This window comes from Choristoneura fumiferana, chromosome 2 (genome assembly GCF_025370935.1).
Source record: "Choristoneura fumiferana chromosome 2, NRCan_CFum_1, whole genome shotgun sequence".
Lineage (NCBI taxonomy): Eukaryota > Metazoa > Arthropoda > Insecta > Lepidoptera > Tortricidae > Choristoneura > Choristoneura fumiferana.
The window spans coordinates 22,554,669-22,575,387 of record NC_133473.1 but is presented as its reverse complement, the minus strand read 5'-3'; the positions used below and the strand labels follow the sequence as shown (position 1 = coordinate 22,575,387).

Below are 20,719 nucleotides of genomic sequence, written 5' to 3'. Positions count from 1 at the left end.
TTTAGTGTTCCAGTTACACTGAGTTCATCGATATAAAGTCGCGAAATAATCGATGAAACGATCAAAGTACTAATCGTGGTAGAATACAATTGATTTTCCCTGAGCGGATTGGGCGGGCGCGACGGCGGCGGGCGCGGCAGTGTGCGGCGCGCGCGGGCTCCGGTCGCTCGTCGCTCGCTCGCCGCTCGCCACTCGCCGCTCGCGAGCAGTCGCCAGCCGGACCAGCCCCGCGAGCGACCGGCGAGTTACAGCCTTCCGAAATAGAATTTACGAGCGACCGGTGGCGGCTCGGCGGCCGTCGGCAGGCGCGCCGTGCCGCGCCCGACGCAGCACTCCACGCCGCGAAGCCTCCGCGACTCCCGCCGGCACAACGCGACACCACGCGCCCGACATCTACCACGCGACAGAAACTTTAAACAACAACTGACATCGCACATAATCTTAGAACTAATAATCATACAATTATTGCAAATAGTTTGCACAACAATTAGCAAACAATCATTTAAACTTATACTGAAACAAGAATTAAGTACATAATTAAACATACAAAAGTGCCAGTGTAACAGCAATTGATTGAAACGTCGAAGGAAATTGACTTTGAAACAAAGTAACTGTCGTTAATTAAACTCCCGGTGCGATACTTAACAAGTGTGCGGAGTGCGAAGCGCCGCGCTCCACCTGCGCCAAACGGAAACTAATTCAAAAGTTATTTGCAGCTTGCGACAGGTGGGTGCTATCATTTTCTTGTACTTACACGAAGCAAATTAAAAACAAAGTTGTTCTGTATGTTGATGACTTTGATGAGTCAATTACACAGTTAACTTAATTGAAATAATGACGGTTTTCCCGCGCTACGAAGTAATAACGAATGAGAGCAAGAAAAACGCAGCGCGGCACGGGTCGGTAGAGCCGTAAAGAAAGAAGGGTTGAAAGTCCTGATTACGGCAGTTTTATTGTTCCGCTGGGTCGTTAAACTGCATATGTCAGTAGGTTAGCTCGAGTCAGAGCGGGACAAAGAAAGGCTTAGCTTTGATTCTTTTGAAAGTAGATTAAAGCCAACCACTTAAAAAGTTTCCTGTATCGTGTCATTGATCGATGGCGGCGGTGTCCGGCCGCGCCGTTCAGCGCCGTAATGTATCATCATTCTGTTTTCATTCCCTACTTAAAAGCTGGAGTTTTGCCCATTTGTCCATTGATCGACGTCGAGAGTGGCTCGTAAAGTGTAGCGCGCTGTACTATACTCGTATTTACCAAACAGAAGGCGATCAAAAGAAACGATTGCTTGGCCGGCGAGCGCACATCACAAGCGAGATTTTCAGTTTTATTTATCAAAATTCAGGGTTATTTTTGAACACTGATTCACACGTAGACAGAGAGCCGTTTACATTTTTTTTTATAATAATCGTGTAAACACATGTTATTCTAATATCAACACACGGCTCGAGGCTGCGGCGCCTGCCCGGCCACCCCGCCGCGGCCGCGTGGGCTCTCCCGATACAACGGCACAATATGTTAAAAAGTAGTTTTTATGAGGACCGACCGACCAGCTCCTGAACTCGCATACAAAACATTTTACGACGCCATAACAGAAGACTATCTTTGATTTATTTTGTTTATAGGTGACGAGCCCGGAGAGCGCCGCTGGGCGGTCAGCTGCCACCGGCATGGGCGGGCCGGGCGCGGCGCGGCGCTGACCGGCGGCGCTCCCGGCGGCGAGCTGGAGGCGCTGCGCCGCCACTCGCGGCAGATCGCCGCGCGCCGCGTGCGCCGCGTCCAGGTGTGCGCCCGCTCCCGCTCCCGCTCCAGCTCCACCGCCCGCCCTCGCTCCCGCCCGCCCGCTCACAAACCGCCTCTTCTGTTTCAGTTCACCGAGCGGACGCGGGATGGCGCGCGCGGCGCCGACGGAGCCGGTAAGTGCCACGCTACCAGCGCGACCACGTCGTCTCCACAAACACCGCTAGATGGGCCACGGTGGCTCGAGATCTGTTTCACATACTTACACATAACATATTTTCACTCTCCAGAATTTTTTATTATGGATTCAAAAATTGCACTAATATTTCAGTCTCACGATAAAGAAGACGCTTCTTCCTGGACCGGTGTTATCACTAAATACCTTAATAGAGTGTAGATCGCTAGATTTCTTTAATTTTGTTTGCGTTACAATAATTGAGATGTTCAATTGAAACATTGCATTAAAGCGAAGTCAGTCGGTGGCGAGACGCTGCATGTTTACCATAGGGCGTCGATGCTAAATATATCGCGGGCGGCGCATTGTACCGCGGAAAGTGCGGGCGGGCGCCGCGCGCGCAGCTCGCAGGCGAGCGCGGGCGCGGCAGCACGGCCGGCGCTGACGCCGAGCGTGTTGCAGAGAGCGGCGGGTCGGAGATGTCCGGCGGCAGCGGCGGCGGCTCGGGAGGCTCAACCGGCGCGGCCGACCGGCGACCCTCCACCTGCCGCGTCGAGATGGGCAACCTGCTCGCGCCGGAACCCCGGCCGCTTGACAATAAAGTCAAGGTAAGGATGCCAACTGTCATATATTAACAGCCTACTCGAAAGCTTTCACAAAAGAACCCTTTGTTTACTAAATTTGTCCTCGTACACACGAAAAGATTCCAATTGAATTGACGCTAAGGCTAGCTAAGACAAGACCCAGAGACCGATATGAGGCGACTATTACCAACATGAACAAGTTGGCCATTTCAAGTTACGAGTAGGTGGCTGATAATTAGCCAAAGGAACAGTCAGGGAGTCAGGGACAAGCGAGAGTATTATGTTCCACGTGGAGCCCCGCGGCGGCGCCCGCGGCGTCGCGTCCTTTGTTGATACAACCTTGTTAACTCGCGTGTAAAATTGGGATTGAGGTTGGTTTATTGTTATAAAGAATTCTTTGAAAGTATTGGCTACAGTTATTCGTTCATTCATGAAGGAGCATTAATCAGACAGAAGCAATTCCTGTAATTTAAAATCTGAAGCGATAGACGGATCTGTATAATTAGATGCATGCTCGCATATATTACGAGTATGTTGTTGGTATTTAGAAGCCGAACGCATATCGACATAGGTAGGTCGATACCGATTCGCTAACCTTCATGTGACGAGCGTTATTCCATAAGTAATTCTCCCGAGACGCGGGCGCGTGTGTGCGTGCGTGCGGACGCCAGACGCACACGCCGCCGCCGGGACTTCCGCAAATGAGGTTGTTTATCATAACCAAGCACAATGAGACTAGGCGCGCCCTCGAGCTTCGCCCGCTCGGCGCTAGACGGTCGAGTGCCTCTACAACAGATAAGCTTATCAAATCCAATCATGGAACAAAGCGGCGCCACGGGAAATGAGCGCGACAGCCGCTGACCTGGGATTACCGTATACCCGCGTCGCAATAATGAATCAAAATATGTCCAATCATTATGAATTATGAGTACTTCAGTTCACGGCCTACCTACAAATTGAAAATAACGATGTTCGTTGAGACCGTGTTTAACATCGGTTTACTAGGTATACTTCACGGTATATTTCACGTGCCTAATGACGAGTAAATTATTAATGGCACACAATAACCGCGGAGGCGCGATAGATAACGAACCCCCCGAGATCCCGTGAATCAGGCCGGCCGGGCCGATCCGGCGGCCCGATGTAATCGCATTAGAAAGCTTACTTTTACATTGTTAGCAAAAGTTACAAATGCAAATACAGACAAACAGATATCGTCTCCGCTGAATAGATTTAGGGAAAGCGAGGGAGTACGGTTGTTATAGGTCGCACAATGTGGAGCTCGTCGGGGCAGGGGCAGGCCATTTGCATAATGAGTGGCAGTGGGCGGCCGGCAGCGTCCGCGCCGGCCGTCGCCGCGCCCGCGACGCCACACTCCAGCAGCCCTCGACCCTCAACAAGTGACCTACTTGCACTTTTTATCATATATCATCTGCTAACAATATTGACGCGATTTATCGAGACGCGGCCGGCTGCTCCGGGAGCCCGTAATTGTTGTTATGATGGATGGATCGGACGCGATTCGTATTGATCGCCGTATGCTTTTAATATAAACGACCGGCGGGTCTATCTCGCGTAGAAAAGACGGAGCCCTGTAATAATACGGTTCATAGTGAGACGGAGCGCCCGGCGCCGCTTTGTTTAAAGATAACGGGAGGTATAATATCTCCCTTCCGAAATGCTAATTCGGCAGCGCTGGCCGAGCTCGTTCCTCTGATATTACACGGGTCCTCGCGGTTTTTGCATAATGAAGGGCTGGGGAGTTTACAACGAGGCATACCGATTACCTTGTTTTATTCCGTCTCGGAACGCGGAGAGGGTTACCCTCGACACTCGGAGGGTTAATGGATTACGGTTTCGGCGCGCTTAACCCGCGCGTGTTTCATCGCGTCTGGGAATTTTATCTTTAATAATGGAATTAAAAAATCATTTCGCTAAAAGCGAGCGCCGGGCTCATTTTACAAAGCTTCCTACAGGGTGTAACATGGGTTCCCTGCTCTTAAATTAAAATTATGATGAAATTCGTTCACATCGTCCTTAATGGCCCGGCCCGAACCGGTTAACATTCAAAATTGGGTATTTTTTGCTTGCTTCACCGCTACCAAAAGCAGCGTAGAAGAATAGTGCCTATAGTATATTGATACTTATGGAGCACCACAGAGTAATGCCAGAATCAATCCAATAGCCAATATTCGAAATCGCTACAAAATTGACAAATTAAATTTTCGATTAGGTACTTAATTGACATAATAATGTAGTGACTTTTTTACTACTTAGGTACTCTTTTTAGAACTCCATACCATATCCGTTGGATTACAAACGGAATCCATTACTGACGCTTCACTGTCCGTCTGTCTGTGTGTCTGTTACAGGTGTAACAGACCCTAGGGTTGTATCGCGAGAAAAGTAAATTAACAAGTAATATGTATCAATTGCCGCTATTACAACAAATAATAAAAAATAAATCAAATTAAAAAATGAAGAGTATCTCCCATTCTCCATATAAGTAACATTTAAACATACAAATCATTAAAATAGACATAAAAATAATAGGTAAGTAGGTAGTGCAAATAAACAAATAAATTAAAACCGGTCAAGTGTGAGTAAAGTAAGTCTGGTGCTTATATTATTTAATAATATGTGAGCGAGAGGGACGGTACGATACGAGCTTCAATTTTCGTAGAACCTATATAACCACCCTGTATGCGTTCTCAGCGGCACAGCATCCACGGGATGACGGAGGAGGAGAACGTAGTGCGGCCGCACCAGGAGATGGCCGTGCTGTCGCTGGACGAGAAGAAGTATCTCCTGGGCGTGGAGCGCGGCGACGTGGCCGGCACGCGCCGGGCGCTGCAGCGGGCAAGGGAGACGCGGCATGTCAACGTGGACTGCGTGGACCCGCTGGGCCGCAGCGCGCTGCTCATGGCCATCGACAACGAGAATCTGGAGATGGTCGAGCTGCTGCTGGAGTTCGGCGTGGAGACGCGCGACGCGCTGCTGCACGCCATCTCCGAGGAGTTCGTCGAGGCCGTCGAGGCGCTGCTCGACCACGAGGAGCGGACCACCAAGCCCGGGGAGCTGCACGTGAGTGACCACTTACCTAACATCATCTAATCATCATCATGGGCGTAGCAGGCACGGGTAGGCGATACCATCGTTATTGGAATTTCGTAACGGGTTTAAACGCAGATAGCTCTAGAAACCGATCATCGTGAATATTCTTGGGAAAAGTACAGTCAAGGAAACTGAATCACGTACCAGGGTGAAACCTTTGTGCTACCAATGTCATGTTGACATCCCATACATCTGCGATAGAAATCATAGCGAAATTGGTTATCAAGAGATTCCACCCTGATTCAGTTTCCTCGGCTGTATATGAGCATCAGTGGACGTGTTCCGGCTGATGTGATGAGTTCGGCTAGACGGCTGTCCCTAAAGACAAAATCCTGCTACGCCAATGATCATTACAAACCTGTTCAGCATAAGTACACAGAATAAATAAGAGAGGAAATGTGATGAGTGGGAGGTTGAAACGCTGGCGCTTATCTGGCTAAAAAGACACCAGTACCTATTCATTTTCTCAGTTCGAACAGCACTTAACGAAGCGCCGCTTGAGTTAATGTAGAGATTGTGGTTCAAGAAGGATAATTTAACCATGTGCAATTTACACAAACAGACAAAACTTGTGCCCAATAAATACAAATTAGGTATACCCACCTACATTTTTAAGCCTCTCATAATATTAATTCTATGGCCCTGAAGGAACATGACATCGCATGGTGGCTGGTCTGCAAAAGGGTATTGTACAGTCAAGGGCAAAGATATCGACACGGCCAAAGTTACAAAAATATGTATACACGACTTTATGCACTTAACATTAAGGCCGTGTATACATATTTTTGCAACTTTGGCCGTGTCAATATCTTTTTGCCCTTGACTGTACGTAACACCTACGCGACGCAGCTGCGTGCGATCGACGTCGGTTTATCGTCTTCGAACGTCAATTTCAAAGCTATTGTATGTTGCGTAAGTCGTCTTTTCTCTAGTCTGCCAGTATATCCACGGTTCCCCACCCACGTTTAACCAGTACCTATAAGACTACATAAAAAAAATATGACTACGCTCATACTTCACGCTTACGCTTTTGCTCCATTATTTATATATTTAAGTTTTTGCGACCGAGCTTTACTCAGTGTTTGTAAAATCTAAAATATGCGTTTTGCCAGAGAAAACACTAAGGTAAATTCGAATTCTTTATTCTGTATTGGTAGGTCGATATCTGCCTCCAATTCTCATACATATATACATATTTATTACATGTAACCACGTGTCGTGATGGTCGTGAGAGTTGCGGGCAACCGGTGACTGCAAGTGGCAAGTCGTTCATTGTGGCGTTCTAGGGGAGGCCTAATTCAGCAGTTGACGTCTTCCGGCTGATGATGATGACAAGTAACCAACTACATAGGAATCGATGGAGTCGTTTTCGTAAATAGAGAACATATAATAGGTCTGAGTGATTCTACTAGGTTTTGAAAAAGTACATGAATCGATCGACATTGTTAATTTTCTACACATGGCTATAATAATACATATAAGTATGTACAAAAGCTCTTAGAAAACTTTAATAAATGCCTTTTATCATGTACAGTACGATGAAGGCCAGTCTGCTGGCTCGTAGTAAATGAATAAGGGGATTAAAGTACCACAAATAGAAAACACTTAGCGAAATGGGTCGTAATTCTCGGGATGAGCGACCGCGTGCGGCTTGTAAGTAAAATGCGCGCGGTCAGCAGGTATTTAGCGGGAGCGTGACGCGGCGCGACGTGGCCGGCATACGTATCATGGTAAACGTTTGCAGGCGGTTCATGGTTAGATGAGATGATAACGTCCCTTTTATTACTCCCAAGGGAACTCATTTCTGAGTAGAGACGTGAGAGATCTGTGGTAGAGACGACGGTCGAATTTTAATTTCGAAATCCTGCTAATTATGTATTCCTGATGTGAATGTCATCATCATCATCAGTCGGAAAAATGACCACTGAGGCGTTCAGACTGAAGTATCTCGGAAGGATTTTGGTACAGGCTGTATTTGTATCGATTGACAAGAGCTGGCACGAATACTTAGATTGAATGAAAGTAATATCATTACATCACTTACACATTTTTGTATGAAAATGACGGATGCTTGGATACATCCATACTAATATTATAAATGCGAAAGTGTGTGTGTTTGTATGTTTGTCCGTCTTTCACGTCGAAACGGAGCGACGGATCGACGTGATTTTTGGCATAGACTTTGTGAATCGATCTGTACACATGTGTATGCCAACGTTAATAATTTTGTGGGTGGATAATATTCGGTGCGTCACGGTCACGGTCACGGTTTAGAGTTGGGAGGCGCTCCCGCCGGAGACGGCGACGTTCACGCCGGACATCACGCCGCTGATCCTGGCGGCGCACCGCGACAGCTACGAGATCATCAAGCTGCTGCTGGACCGGGGGGCGGGGCTGCCGGTGCCGCACGACGTGCGCTGCGGCTGCGACGAGTGCGTGCGCTCGCGCCGCGAGGACTCGCTCCGGCACTCGCGCTCGCGCATCAACGCCTACCGCGCGCTCGCCTCGCCCAGCCTCATCGCGCTTTCCTCAAAGGTAGCTCTTTACTATTAAATACAATGACAGCACTAGAACATAGTAAAGCAGTACAAAAAACACAGGTATAAGGGGATTTGGGTAAGTATTCAATGTTAAAATCTTTCTTATTCTTTCTTGGGTTCGAATGCCTGCTGAGACTGGTTTTCAGCGTTGCTCCTTTTTAGGATTCCTTAGGATGCAACCCTATTATAGTTGTACACCATGTGCGTTGTCTGTGCGTCCGTTTGTCTGCGGATAAGTTGTGAGACTTTTATATACTTATTCGTTTGAGACGTACGTAGTACCTACTAGAAAACTGTGATTTAGGTGGAATAAAAAAAACTAGATTCGCAGCACGAGATGTTAACCGTATTCGTAGTTTAGACGTCACAAATATAGTGTTATTATCTACTTACCTACCTACGTATAAAGTAGGTGTATTTTTATCTCGTTTATCCAAAAGTGCGGGGTATCAACAAATCAGATAGGTCCTCAGATCATACAAACATCTGAGACTATTTCCGATTCAGTGCATGATTCGCTTGCGAAATATTAAGCTGCATTTTTTTGCAAGGATCCCATCCTGACGGCGTTCGAGCTGTCGTGGGAGCTGCGGCGGCTGTCGGCGCTGGAGCACGAGTTCAAGACGGAGTACCAGGAGCTGCGCGCGCAGTGCCAGGAGTTCGCCACCGCGCTGCTGGACCACACGCGCACCTCGCACGAGCTGCAGGTTTATTGTTTAAACTGATCCGTGACGACCCCTACTCACCGTGCCTCAAGACAAGTACAGATGAGGCCAAGGGTGTTCTCACTGGTTCAGTAACAGCCTGTTCCCTCCAGGTGCTGCTGAACCACGAGACGGGCGCCGCGCCGCCGCCGCTGGCCGAGCCCGGCGCGCCCGAGCTCATGCGCCTTTCTCGCCTCAAGCTCGCCATCAAGCTCCGGCAGAAAAAGGTACGGTGACAGTTCAGCTCTAGTTTTTCGACAGCTCTAAAAATTGTAACAAGCTTTAATCTCGACCAATTAGATTTTCGCTCCATCATCTAATTCTGGGTACTATTCTTGATAAAAATGTATTGTATGTATTGTATTGTAAAACTCTTTATTGTACATAAAAACACATGTACGTAAATGTACTCTAAGGGGCTGTTTCACCATCCATTGATTAGCGTTAACCGACGGTTAAATGTGATGTCGTCTCCGTCTATTCGAACAAAACAAATAGAGACTGCATCACACCTAACCGTCAGTTAACACTAATCAATGGATGGTGAAACAGCCCCTAAGACTACATATTCTAACAAGTTCAAACACGCTAAGGTTACCTACTTTTTTCTGTCTTGGAGTTTTAGTGTCTAGCTTTCGGCTCCGTCATCGGATCAGCTCGATGGTACCATTATAGTTATAAGTATTGTCATCAGAACTACGCGTAAATGCCAAGTTTTGTCTATCATTAATAGACATTCAAAGATCAAAGCTTTGAGCTTTCGGTGACACTACAATAGTTCATGAATCATTAGGATCAACGTAGTGAATTGGTTCTATTTTTACGTATCCCACTTGTGCGTGAGTTGAGGCACCAGATGGGTCATGTACCTAATAGCGGCATGTGGTGTGGTGTGTGGTCAGTTCGTGGCGCACCCGAACGTGCAGCAGCTGCTGGCGTCGATCTGGTACGAGAGCGTGCCGGGCTTCCGCCGCAAGAACATGCTGCTGCAGGCGCTGGAGATGGCGCGTATCGGCGCGATGTTCCCGCTGCACGCGGCCGCCTACATCGCCGCGCCGCACTCCGCGCCCGGCCGCACGCTGCGCAAGCCCTTCATCAAGTTCCTCTGCCACTCCGCCAGCTACTTCATGTTCCTGTGTGAGTGCATAACGCTCTCTATATAGATATAACTAGGCTAGTAAATAGCAGCCGAACTAACAGTTATTTTTATCACGTCGGTGGTAACCACGCCATCGGCCCGCCTGAGTAGCCTTTGCCGGCTTGCAAATCCCAGGGATTCGCTGTCTGTTCTCTAAAACCTGTATAGCTGGCTCTTTCTTGAAAGTTGCCATAGTATCTCGGAAATAATCCCCTCGGAAAAAAAAACTCTGCAGAGAGCTCATCCCGCAGCTGGAATATGATCGATTTGTCGACGCTCACAGCCCAATGGTTGCTTGATAGAACACGCAATTAACCTGTGACACTCACAGTACTCGCATAAAATTATGCATAGTCCTGGCAGGAAGAACTGTATTTACTGGGAAAAATTGACACCATTAGAGCGATACATTAACGCTGCGATGATAACTTAAGTGTTGTGGTGACTGTTTTGATTTAATACACTTTGTTTACTATCAATGTGGTATGGTGTTCCAGTCCTGCTGATCCTGGCATCGCAGCGCATCGAGACGGCGGCGGGCGGGCTGCTGTGGGGCGCGCAGCACGCGGCCCCGCTGTCGCGCCGCGGCTCGCCGCCCTCGCTCGTCGAGTGGCTCATCCTCGCCTGGGTCAGCGGTCAGTCCCCTCTCCGCCCATATACTGCTTGCAGTTGAAGCACTATCTTTTGATGTTCGCATACATATAAACGATCGGCTTTTACTTAGCATAGACGTCTCTTGTGATGCTCACTTTCCACTGCAAGCGGACGGACTCGCCGTACGGAGTTCGTTTCACACGCAACTACATACATAGATGTGCTTCCACTGAATAAGAAGTCATAAGCTTGTTACCTACTCCGATCCGCTGAGGTACCATCAGCCAAATAAGTGGTCTATCAATTTTTAAACAAGTTCCTATCAAACTAATATGTCGCTAAAGTCGAACTTTCAAGTTGACAGCACGTCTATTGGCATTATTGTTTTATGACATGCAAACGATTATCAGCTAAAGGGTGGTAGACCACATATTTGGCTGATGGTATCTATTGAAAGTGAACCTCCCTCACCTTGTGAGGAAATAATGCAATTCAAATCTGCACAGTGTTACATAACTAGCACTTTTGTCAAAATTTAAAACCACATACCCTGCTAGAGCTTGTCTAAGCTAAGATGACGCGTGCCTCACTCAACTAAATCAGTTAATTATGACTAGTAAGGCAGCGAATCTTACAATAACCGCCTGAGTCTAACGGGGATTTAGTTCCCCCTTAGACTCAGGCGGTTATTGTAAAGATTTGTCGTCTAATTACTCATAATGAAATGATATAGTTGAGTGAGGCACGCGTCATCTTAGCTTAGACAAGCTCTACTCCGCTACCATCCACTTTTTAGCAAAGTACAACTCCCGAATCAATCGAGTACCAAAATGTTACTGTTAGGAGAAAAGACTGCATGTGCGTTAATGAAGCGTCGTGTGTCGGTTCCATTGTCATTGCCATTGCAGGGCTGATCTGGAGCGAGGTGAAGCAGCTGTGGGACATGGGGCTGCGCGAGTACGTGCACGACATGTGGAACGTGATCGACTTCGTCACCAACTCGCTGTACGTGGCCACCGTCGCGCTGCGCATCGTCTCGCACTTTCAGGTACGACTACACTAGTAGACTAGGTGCATGTAAACAACACAAGATTATACGAGTACGAGTAGTTGCTCAAGTAGTTCCCTCCCGACAAAACACAGCGAGACACTAAAATAAGGTTTCGCTCTCAATATGGCAGCATTCAATTAGTAGTTATGCATGTGTTCTGAATAGGCCTAAAATTCCGTTGCCTAGTTAGTACTTTTAATGTAACTATTTATGATTTTCATTTAACATAATTATTCCTTGGTACTGGCAGGTCCGGCGCGAGATGGCGGCGGGCCTGCAGTGGAACCAGCCGCGCGAGAAGTGGGACGCCTGGGACCCCATGCTGCTGTCGGAGGGGCTGTTCTCCGCCGCCAACATCTTCAGCAGCCTGAAGCTGGTCTACATCTTCAGCGTCAACCCGCACCTCGGCCCGCTCCAAGTGTCGCTCAGCCGCATGGTGCTGGACATACTTAAGTTTTTCGTGCTGGACATACTAGTCATCTTTGCCTTTTCTTGTGGTAAGTATTACACCAACACATTGTATAAATCCTCAACATCATTATCACACCATCCTGGGGGTAGAGTGTGAGTAGGCAGCAGTGGTGACACCATCATTAGGCTGTATCAGTCCACTGCTAGACATATGCTTTTCCCGTGACATACGTACACCACTGAGCCCGATCTTAAGCTTTCGGAGGATAGTTAATGAGGAGGAAAACCTGGAAGAGTTTAATTTCAGCCCACATTATTGAAATAAGAAATCATGAACAATGTATGGAAATTGCAAATTTCATCGGACTTATTTCAACAAAAGAGTTAATGCATTATATTACCCAGCAATTTTGTACTACGTCCTAGATTTCACTCTGTATTATCGTCTCTCAGCTACAGGGCGTTCAACACTACCTAATTTTACCGTCACGCGGTCTCTACCGAAGAACACAATCTGTCCCAACGGCCATCAGTTCTGTGGCATTTAAGTAACCTGGGATGTAAAAATTCCTATGTTTACTCTTATCTAATTTCTTCTCAAAAAAAAATATTTTTGCCTGTTTCTATAGGTCTCAATCAACTGCTGTGGTACTACGCGGATATGGAGAAGAAGCGGTGCAATCCAGTGGCTGCAGTCAACGGCACTCTGCCAGATCCAGACGCCTGCGTTGTTTGGAGACGGTTTGCGAAGTAAGATGTTCAATATCTCTACCTTTACGCCATCCATACTACACATACTCAGACGATTTTCATTTACTTTTTAATCGATACGATCTAGTATTTTACGTTTTGAAGAATAAAATGTTTGTAATGTTTAGCCTGTTCGAGACGATGCAGACGCTGTTCTGGGCGGCGTTCGGGCTGGTGGACCTGGACTCGTTCGAGCTGGACGGCATCAAGATCTTCACGCGCTTCTGGGGCATGCTCATGTTCGGCACGTACGCCGTCATCAACGTCATCGTGCTGCTCAACCTGCTCATCGCCATGATGAATCACTCCTACCAGCTCATTTCCGTGAGTCGCTTTGCTACTCGTACCTTTGGCTCAAACGATTTTAAATTGCATTATAGCATGCCGTCGTGATCGAATTATTTGCACATATCTACCTATAACATTGACGAGTGAGTGTCCAAGCACACTATATATTCTATTATACAGTTTAGTGCTTATGGAAATTATAATCTATATCAGGAGTGGCCAACTTGATTAGACCCAAGATCTACTGTTTACTGACGAAACCCTGTGCGATTTACCAATTACATAGTAGTTCAGTATTTATTTTATTTATCTTGCTGCGATCGACCGGTTGATCATCCCTGCATCTACGTATATCCTTAATGCTTATTTCATTTGTATTTACGCTTTTACGCTCATATAGAGGTCAGACGGAAGGCATACCTTAACGCTGCTGTAATGTACTGCGGTTGCGGTTGCAGGAGCGCGCAGACGTGGAGTGGAAGTTTGCGCGCAGCAAGCTGTGGATCAGCTACTTCGAGGAGGGCGGCACGGTGCCGCCGCCCTTCAACGTGCTGCCGTCGCCCAAGTCACTGCAGTACGCGTGGCGCTGGCTGCAGCGCCGCCTGTGCGGCCACGCGCGCGCCAAGCGCGAACACATGCGCACCATCCGGGTACTAGCTACGACCACCACACAAACCCGCCCTTTATAATAACAAGCAGTGAGGAATCTTAAGTAGCGGTGCGGTGAGGGACCAGTGCGCGCCCCTCAACCTTCAAAACGCGCCGCGATTTGGCCGATTGTGGAAAGTTAAGACCAAAAAAACAGATTATTCCTACTATAGATATAAAACTAAACCTAAGTATATCTATTACGACGTTTTTACTTCACTTTGTTTCTTCGTTTTTTCTTCGTCTTCCTTATTTGTACACTGGCGTACCTAATAACATTTACGTTTACAATTACAGAGAAAAGCCAAGCAAGCCAACGAACGGGATTTCCGTTATCAGGTAAGGTTTTTTTTTTTACATACAAAAAACTGGTCCTTCGAACCGGATAAATATAAATTTGTCGAACAATCGCTTACATATTGTTGTTGGTTGGCAGGCGATAATGCGCAACCTGGTGCGCCGCTACGTGACGGTGCAGCAGCGGCGCGCGGAGTGCGGCGGCGTCACCGAGGACGACGTCAACGAGATCAAGCAGGACGTGTCGGCCTTCCGCTGCGAGCTGGTCGAGATCCTGCGCAACTCCGGCATGAACACCTCCACCGCCAACGCCGGTGCGCCCGGTAAACAGCTAACCCGCCCAAGCGCCTAACCCGCTGCCTCTAACGCATCATGCCCCTGCCCGTGCCATCGCTCCAAGTAGACTAGCGAGTGTTTATTTAACCGTCACATCATACCTACAGTCGAGGAAAGTGAATCACGTACCACGGTGGAACCTTTGTGCTACTAATGTCATGTTGGCATCCCATACAGCGAAATTGATTATGAAAAGGTTCCACTTTGGTACGTGATTCATTTTCCTTGTCTATACATTCATCAAGCTCGGTTTTCTGAGCCGAGGTATCGACAGATCAATGAACTACATAGATTCCCTTGCTTTTTTTGCATGTGTAAGATGAAGAGGGCGGGTTCTGCATGACAAAATATATGTGGCGCACAGACGTAGCTGTCTGTGCGGTGTACGAAATGTAACAGATAAGCATGGTAAAATAGTGTAGTTCACTGACGTGGACCTCCTTAATGTAATGCCTAGATCCATGAGTTTTCTGTCGGTTGATAATTCGGTAGATTTTTCATGCGTGCCGGCGACTTTGATAGCTAATTTATTTGTCTATCTTGTATTAAGTACCTGTGTATTACATATTAACACAGAATATCACCAATAAATCGAGGCAACTTCGTTAAGAATGACCTAGACTGATATTCCAGCATTAATTAAACCTAATTTCTGCGTATCGCCGCAACATGACTTTCTGCCACAAATATGTAACTTCTCATAAACTCATAAATGATGTACCTAATCGTTTCCTCCGTTTACAACCGTGTGTGTACAGGAGGCGGCGGCGGCAAGAAGAACCGTCAGAAGGAGCGTCGTCTGATGAAGGGGTTCAACATCGCGCCGGGCGGGTCGCTGGCGCCGGTGGACGAGTTCCTGGCGTCGCTGCACCACGAGCACGGCGCGCACGGCGCCTCGCACGCGTCGCTGTCGGCGCTGCTGGGCGGGCGGCTGCGCGCGTCGCAGTCCAGCCTGTCGGACGGCGCGCCGGCCGCGCCCGGCGCCGGCGCCGCGCGCCGCAAGCCGCCGCCGCACAAGCGCCGCTGGGGCACCATCATCGAGGCGGCGCGCGCGGCCCGCGTCTCGCGCCTCATCGGACGCTCGCGCTCCGAGGACTCCGTCTGCGACCACAACCGGCACTCCCCCAGGTCGGTCGCAATACTATACTAACACGCGCGGGTGCGCGGCTTGGCGCGGGCGCGACGTGCCGTTTCAATAAATTATAGAGCAGAGGCCCGCCTCACGCAACGTTGCTCTACTAGTAAGAGTAGGTAGATGATATGAAACAAGCACGTCACGCGGGCGCCGTGCACTCGCATGACTAGCAGAGGCTTAGTTCGACGTAGGTATTTTGAAATGATTGAATTATTTATTAAGTTTCAAATGTTTCAATGAATCCCCCAGGTTTGATGTAATTTGTTAGAGCCTTTTTGGGCATAATGCTTGTAGTCAACTCATAGAAAAACTTCATTTCCTATTAACTATTTAGATTAGAACTGCACGGTTCAATAACTTAATGTCTATCTTTTAATAAACTCGTCTCCTCTTTTAGCACTGTATGCGTGCTTTCTATCTAACCATTTTTTTAGTATTTCTCATAACTAATCATAGAAGCAAGACGCTATTATGCCATATCATCACGCACGTAACATAATATCACTGTTAATTTTCTGCTGTGCCACCTGCTACTCTAATCTAAACTCTACCTACTATCTTGCATGCATATTTAATAGCTATTATACTTGAATAACAGCGATATAAACGGCACGCCGACATGGTTCTGTCGTGGCATGGCATCTTGTTTCTGTGAATGGTCTTGTACAGTCGAAGAAACTGAATTGCGTACGACAAAAAGGTTCTACCTTGGTACGGGATCAGTTTCGTTGTCTGTGGTCGTGCGGCCGCGCATGGCGCATGGTAGTGGTAGGGTGTCTCGCTTGAGCGGGTGTGGTGTTGTGTTTGCAGCGTGGGTTGGTAATTGTTTGTGCGTGTGCAGTGGCAGCGAGCGCTCGGGCTCGGGCTCCGGCTCGGACTCGCAGCGCAGCCCCGAGCGGCGCGGCGGCCCGCTGCACCCGCTCACGGCGCTCGCCGCGCTCAAGCGCAAGCGGAAGAAGTTCTCCGACTCGCGCCGCGCCAACGAGGAACGGGTCAGTCAACATAACATCTTGCTCAACACGATACACGACGTAACTAGGGTTGCCAACTTTTGTTTACAAGAATAAAGTATATTTAGATCTGACAAGGGAAATAAACAGTATTTTAGAATTGAATTAGTAAGTATTTTCTTCTTTTTATGTTTTAAAGGCAAATTGTTATTATTGTTAGTATGAAAATAAATAAGGAGCAAAATTTTTATTAAATTTACGTTGGTAGATTGTGGCAGATTCGTTCTGAAATTGAAATTCGTTGTTACGATCGCGGGCGTCAGAAACGTTAGGCAATACGGCCTCAGGTCTAAACTTGGCTTTCATAGGATTCAGGAGGTCTACGGCTGGCCTAATAGCAACTGTGTGATCTGTCGGGCAGGAGCGAGTGGGCGCCGAGGCGCTGCAGCGCGCGAGCTCCGTGCCGGCGCGCGCGCCCCCGCGCCGCCGCCGCGCGCGCCAGCCGCCTCGCCGGGCAGCGCGGGCGCGCGCGGGGGCGGGGGAGGGGCAGCCGGGAGCCGCTGCTCGCCAGCCTCGACGAAGACGCGCACAAGGTTTATGTAACCTTATAGCCGCCTTTATTCCAAGACGAAAACGGAATAACCTTCTGTTTTTTTTTTGTTTCTCAACTCAGAACATAAATACAATTTTCAATTTTCTCCACTACTATTGCTTCCTTTTTCATATCACGCAATAAAGATACACCTTTTTCATTCGTAGCAAGAGTCATGCGGGTGTGACGACAGCGGCAGCAACGCGAAGGCGTCGAGCAGGGGCGGCGCGGGCGGCGGGGGCGGCGGGGGCGGCACGGGCGCGGGGCGCGGCGGGGCGGACTGCGGGCGCTGCGCCGCGCTGGCCAAGTTGGCCGGGGTCACCCCGCTGCACGGGCACGTGCCGCATCACTCCGCCGGCTGGCTCTAGCCCCGCCGCCCGCGCCCCGCCACGCTGCTGCTCAGGATGACATCCACGCAAATCTAAGGCGGGCGGCGGCTCAGTCCAGCCGTAGAACTACAGAATCCAGGTTCATCATCACGCCCGCCGGCCGGAACGTTCAGATCGGCGACGCGGGAGATTGCCTTCGCGCCGACCTGGGGCGGTGCGTGACGAATGTAAGACGCGTCTCGAGATCTCAACACGTTAGTGGCATAACGAACTGCGCCAACTAAATTGCTTATCTATTATGAAAAGCGGATAAAGAGAAAATGGTAAAAGTCACTATGGAGTTCCTGCACCAAAGATGTAATAATAAGGTTAAAGTATTGTATAATTATTTTATGAAATAACTATCGACCTAACACATTGTCACCCCGAAAATAACTAGCTAACTTCTACCATATGCATTGAAATTTACAACGAGATTACGAGAATAGATATCTATATAACAGTAAAGCAAATGACCAAATAAACTTTGACTGCTCGTTCTCTGGAGGTATCTTCAGATTGTCAAAAGCAATATTATTCCAGATTGGAGGCCTAAACAGATAGAACGAAGTAGAGATATCATATCGGTTAGCCCCGCAATTATGAATCGCTTTACGTTCGAGCCGATTCACATTGAAGGAGTAGGTACTCGAGTACTGTACTGTACCTCGATAATATTAAAATGTAGATTCTGATTGAGGGGTTAACGTAGTTTTAATTAGTTAAAATGTAAGTAGATAAGTAGTAACCAAAGTAAAACGAGCTATGCAACGGGAGTGAGAGAGCAAACAGTTGAATGAAACTTACCAGGATCATGGCTAAATGTTGAGGCACAGGCCCAATGCTGTCGGCAGTCAAGGCAGACTGGAAAACTGAAATTATAGTATCTGTCGTATTGAATCAGAGTGCCTCGAGATTAAGTTGATGCAATGGGTACATGTATTCAGATGTTTGCTCGGTCCCATGAATTGAGACGACCGTCCATAACTGGAGGGGTTCCCGTCGTGGTCACCGTAGTGAGCGGACGGTCCTCTTGCTAACGAACTCCATAAGAATAATTATATATACTTACATAAATATAAATAATACGCATAGCTATCCTTCCCTAACATTAACCATGACAACGTTACCTAATATCAAACACCAATTAGTATAAGTAGGTACAAATGAAATTATGATAACATAATAAATGAAATAAATATAGGCAACTATTTATTTATACACGTACGAGCTGCAGTTTTTAATTATATAATAGGTTAAGTCATCAAATACAATGATGTGTTCCAGAAAGTTTTCCAGTAATCATTTATATTGTATCGTTCGGCGCACACTCACTAAATGTAAGCTAAATCGAACAAGAATAAGCAGGGATTTTTAAGTGAACAGTTTTATCGAGTTTTATGTACTTGTTTATACCGGAGCCACCCTGAGTTTACACGAGGCCGTAGACAATAGTCTAGGTAAGATAGAATGGGTAAAACACCAAATAAATGGATCGATTGAAGTAACGTTTTGGTCGCTATAAATCTTTATGTGAAATTAGATGACTGTTAATGCAGCTATTTCAATAAAAAAGTGGGTCGTTCTCACTGGTGGCTTATTACTGGTCAAACGCGGGGCCCACACCAACCGCACGGAGAGGCGAGGGTTGCCTCGAATCATGAGCAAGCAAAAAGTGCAGTTAGGTACCTACGAGCTGTGGTTAGCGTGGACTCGGCAGACGGCACGACCCGCCGCAATACTATTCGTATTGACACCGATGGAAGGATGTATGTAGCACCGGCACTCGCTCGCTGTGTACCGATAGGCACCTAAATTTTTACGTAGATGATTATATTCCCCATGTAAGGGACATTTTTAAACAAGTAGGTGATTTAAATGAATTATTGTATGTATAAGTGTTTAGATGCGTCAGAATGGCAGTAAATACACATTACACTTTTAGGCCGTAGCACGCTGAGCGACAGTAAGCATGGCGATATCGATGTCCGACTAACTGATATTGTGTCCCGAACTCATTGATCAAATGATCACTAGATACAGACAGTACAGTAGTTCCGCTGTCTTCAGAACATAATGCAAATAAATTTAATGGAATCTAAGCGAGCTATGTATGAATACTTATGGTTCTTTTTATGTTCAGTCAGTAAAATAAGCAGGGCTCAGGCTCGTTCTGTTTTCTAAAATGTCGGCTTCTCAAAATGGCCTTCTTCCCACATTGCCAGTTTCCTATGATGTCCACTTCTTATATTGTCTGTTTCCTGAAATGTCTTTTTCTCACATTTTTCAGTTTCCTGTAATGTCTGTTTCCTGTAAAGTCTGGTTCTCATATTTGTCAGTTTCCTAAGATGTCTGGTTCTTATATCGTCAGTTTTCTAATATGACTGCTTCCTAGGATCAATGCCCAACAAGTTTCATCTGCTACACCTAAATAATTCTAACCATTTTAACCGATTTCAAATTAAATCAAACCCATCAATGCATTAAATTACGTATACAATTTTTATGTATGTTATAGAGAAGCGGACATTGTAGGAAACGGGTTTGTAGAACACAAATAGTGGACATTATAGGAAACATACATTTTAGGAATTAGACATCATAATAAGCGGACATCCACCATAGGAAACAGACAGAACGAGCCTGAGCCATAAGCAGGAGGCTGGTTTCCGAATGCCGTGTTTAGGTACGTATCCAGTGATTATGAGATGAATGTTGGTTTGTGTCAGGGTGGGGTGATGAAGCATATCGCGCGCGTATTTTGATCATACTGCGTCTATCTAGTGAATTCACGTGTTTAACAGCGCCGGTACATAAATTATATTTTATAAAGAGATGTATATAACGGTAAGCGCAACAATAAACCCATCAATGCATTAAATTACGTATACACGGACATTGTAAGAAACGGTTTGTAGAACACAAATAGTGGCCATTATAGGAAACATACATTTTAGGAATTAGACATCATAATAAGCGGATATTTTAGGAAAGAGCCACCATAGGAAACAGACAGAACGAGCCTGAGCCATAAGCAGGAGGCTGGTTTCCGAATGCCGTGTTTAGGTACGTATCCAGTGATTATGAGATGAATGTTGGTTTGTGTCGGTCGCCGCGGCTGGGCTGGTCGGTCAGGGTGGGCCCGTGATGAAGCATATCGCGCGCGTATGTTTGTGATCGTCGTTCGTCGACTACTGGATACGTCTATCTAGTGAACCAGAGGCCTTCACGTGTTTAGTTCGCCGCGCGACAGCGCCGGTACATAATCGATTATATTTTATAAAGAGTTGTTATTTATTTATACATTATA

The 20,719-nt window shown here is 47.2% G+C and overlaps 1 protein-coding gene across 1 annotated transcript; it reads left to right on the top strand.

The window, feature by feature from the left end:
- Positions 1–1,623: 1,623 nt before the first annotated feature.
- LOC141445349 (transient receptor potential-gamma protein-like) lies at positions 1,624–19,873 on the top strand. The gene is given in 21 exon segments (XM_074111189.1): positions 1,624–1,777; positions 1,865–1,910; positions 2,372–2,517; positions 5,209–5,577; positions 7,882–8,142; positions 8,699–8,854; positions 8,965–9,078; positions 9,754–9,988; positions 10,487–10,624; positions 11,492–11,631; positions 11,885–12,131; positions 12,675–12,795; positions 12,924–13,119; positions 13,542–13,733; positions 14,029–14,070; positions 14,168–14,351; positions 15,123–15,492; positions 16,341–16,491; positions 16,871–16,974; positions 16,976–17,042; positions 17,209–19,873. Coding segments are annotated over 19 exon segments (3,417 nt in total). The 5' UTR covers positions 1,624–1,777; positions 1,865–1,910; positions 2,372–2,388; the 3' UTR covers positions 17,410–19,873.
- The last annotated feature ends 846 nt before the right edge of the window (positions 19,874–20,719 follow it).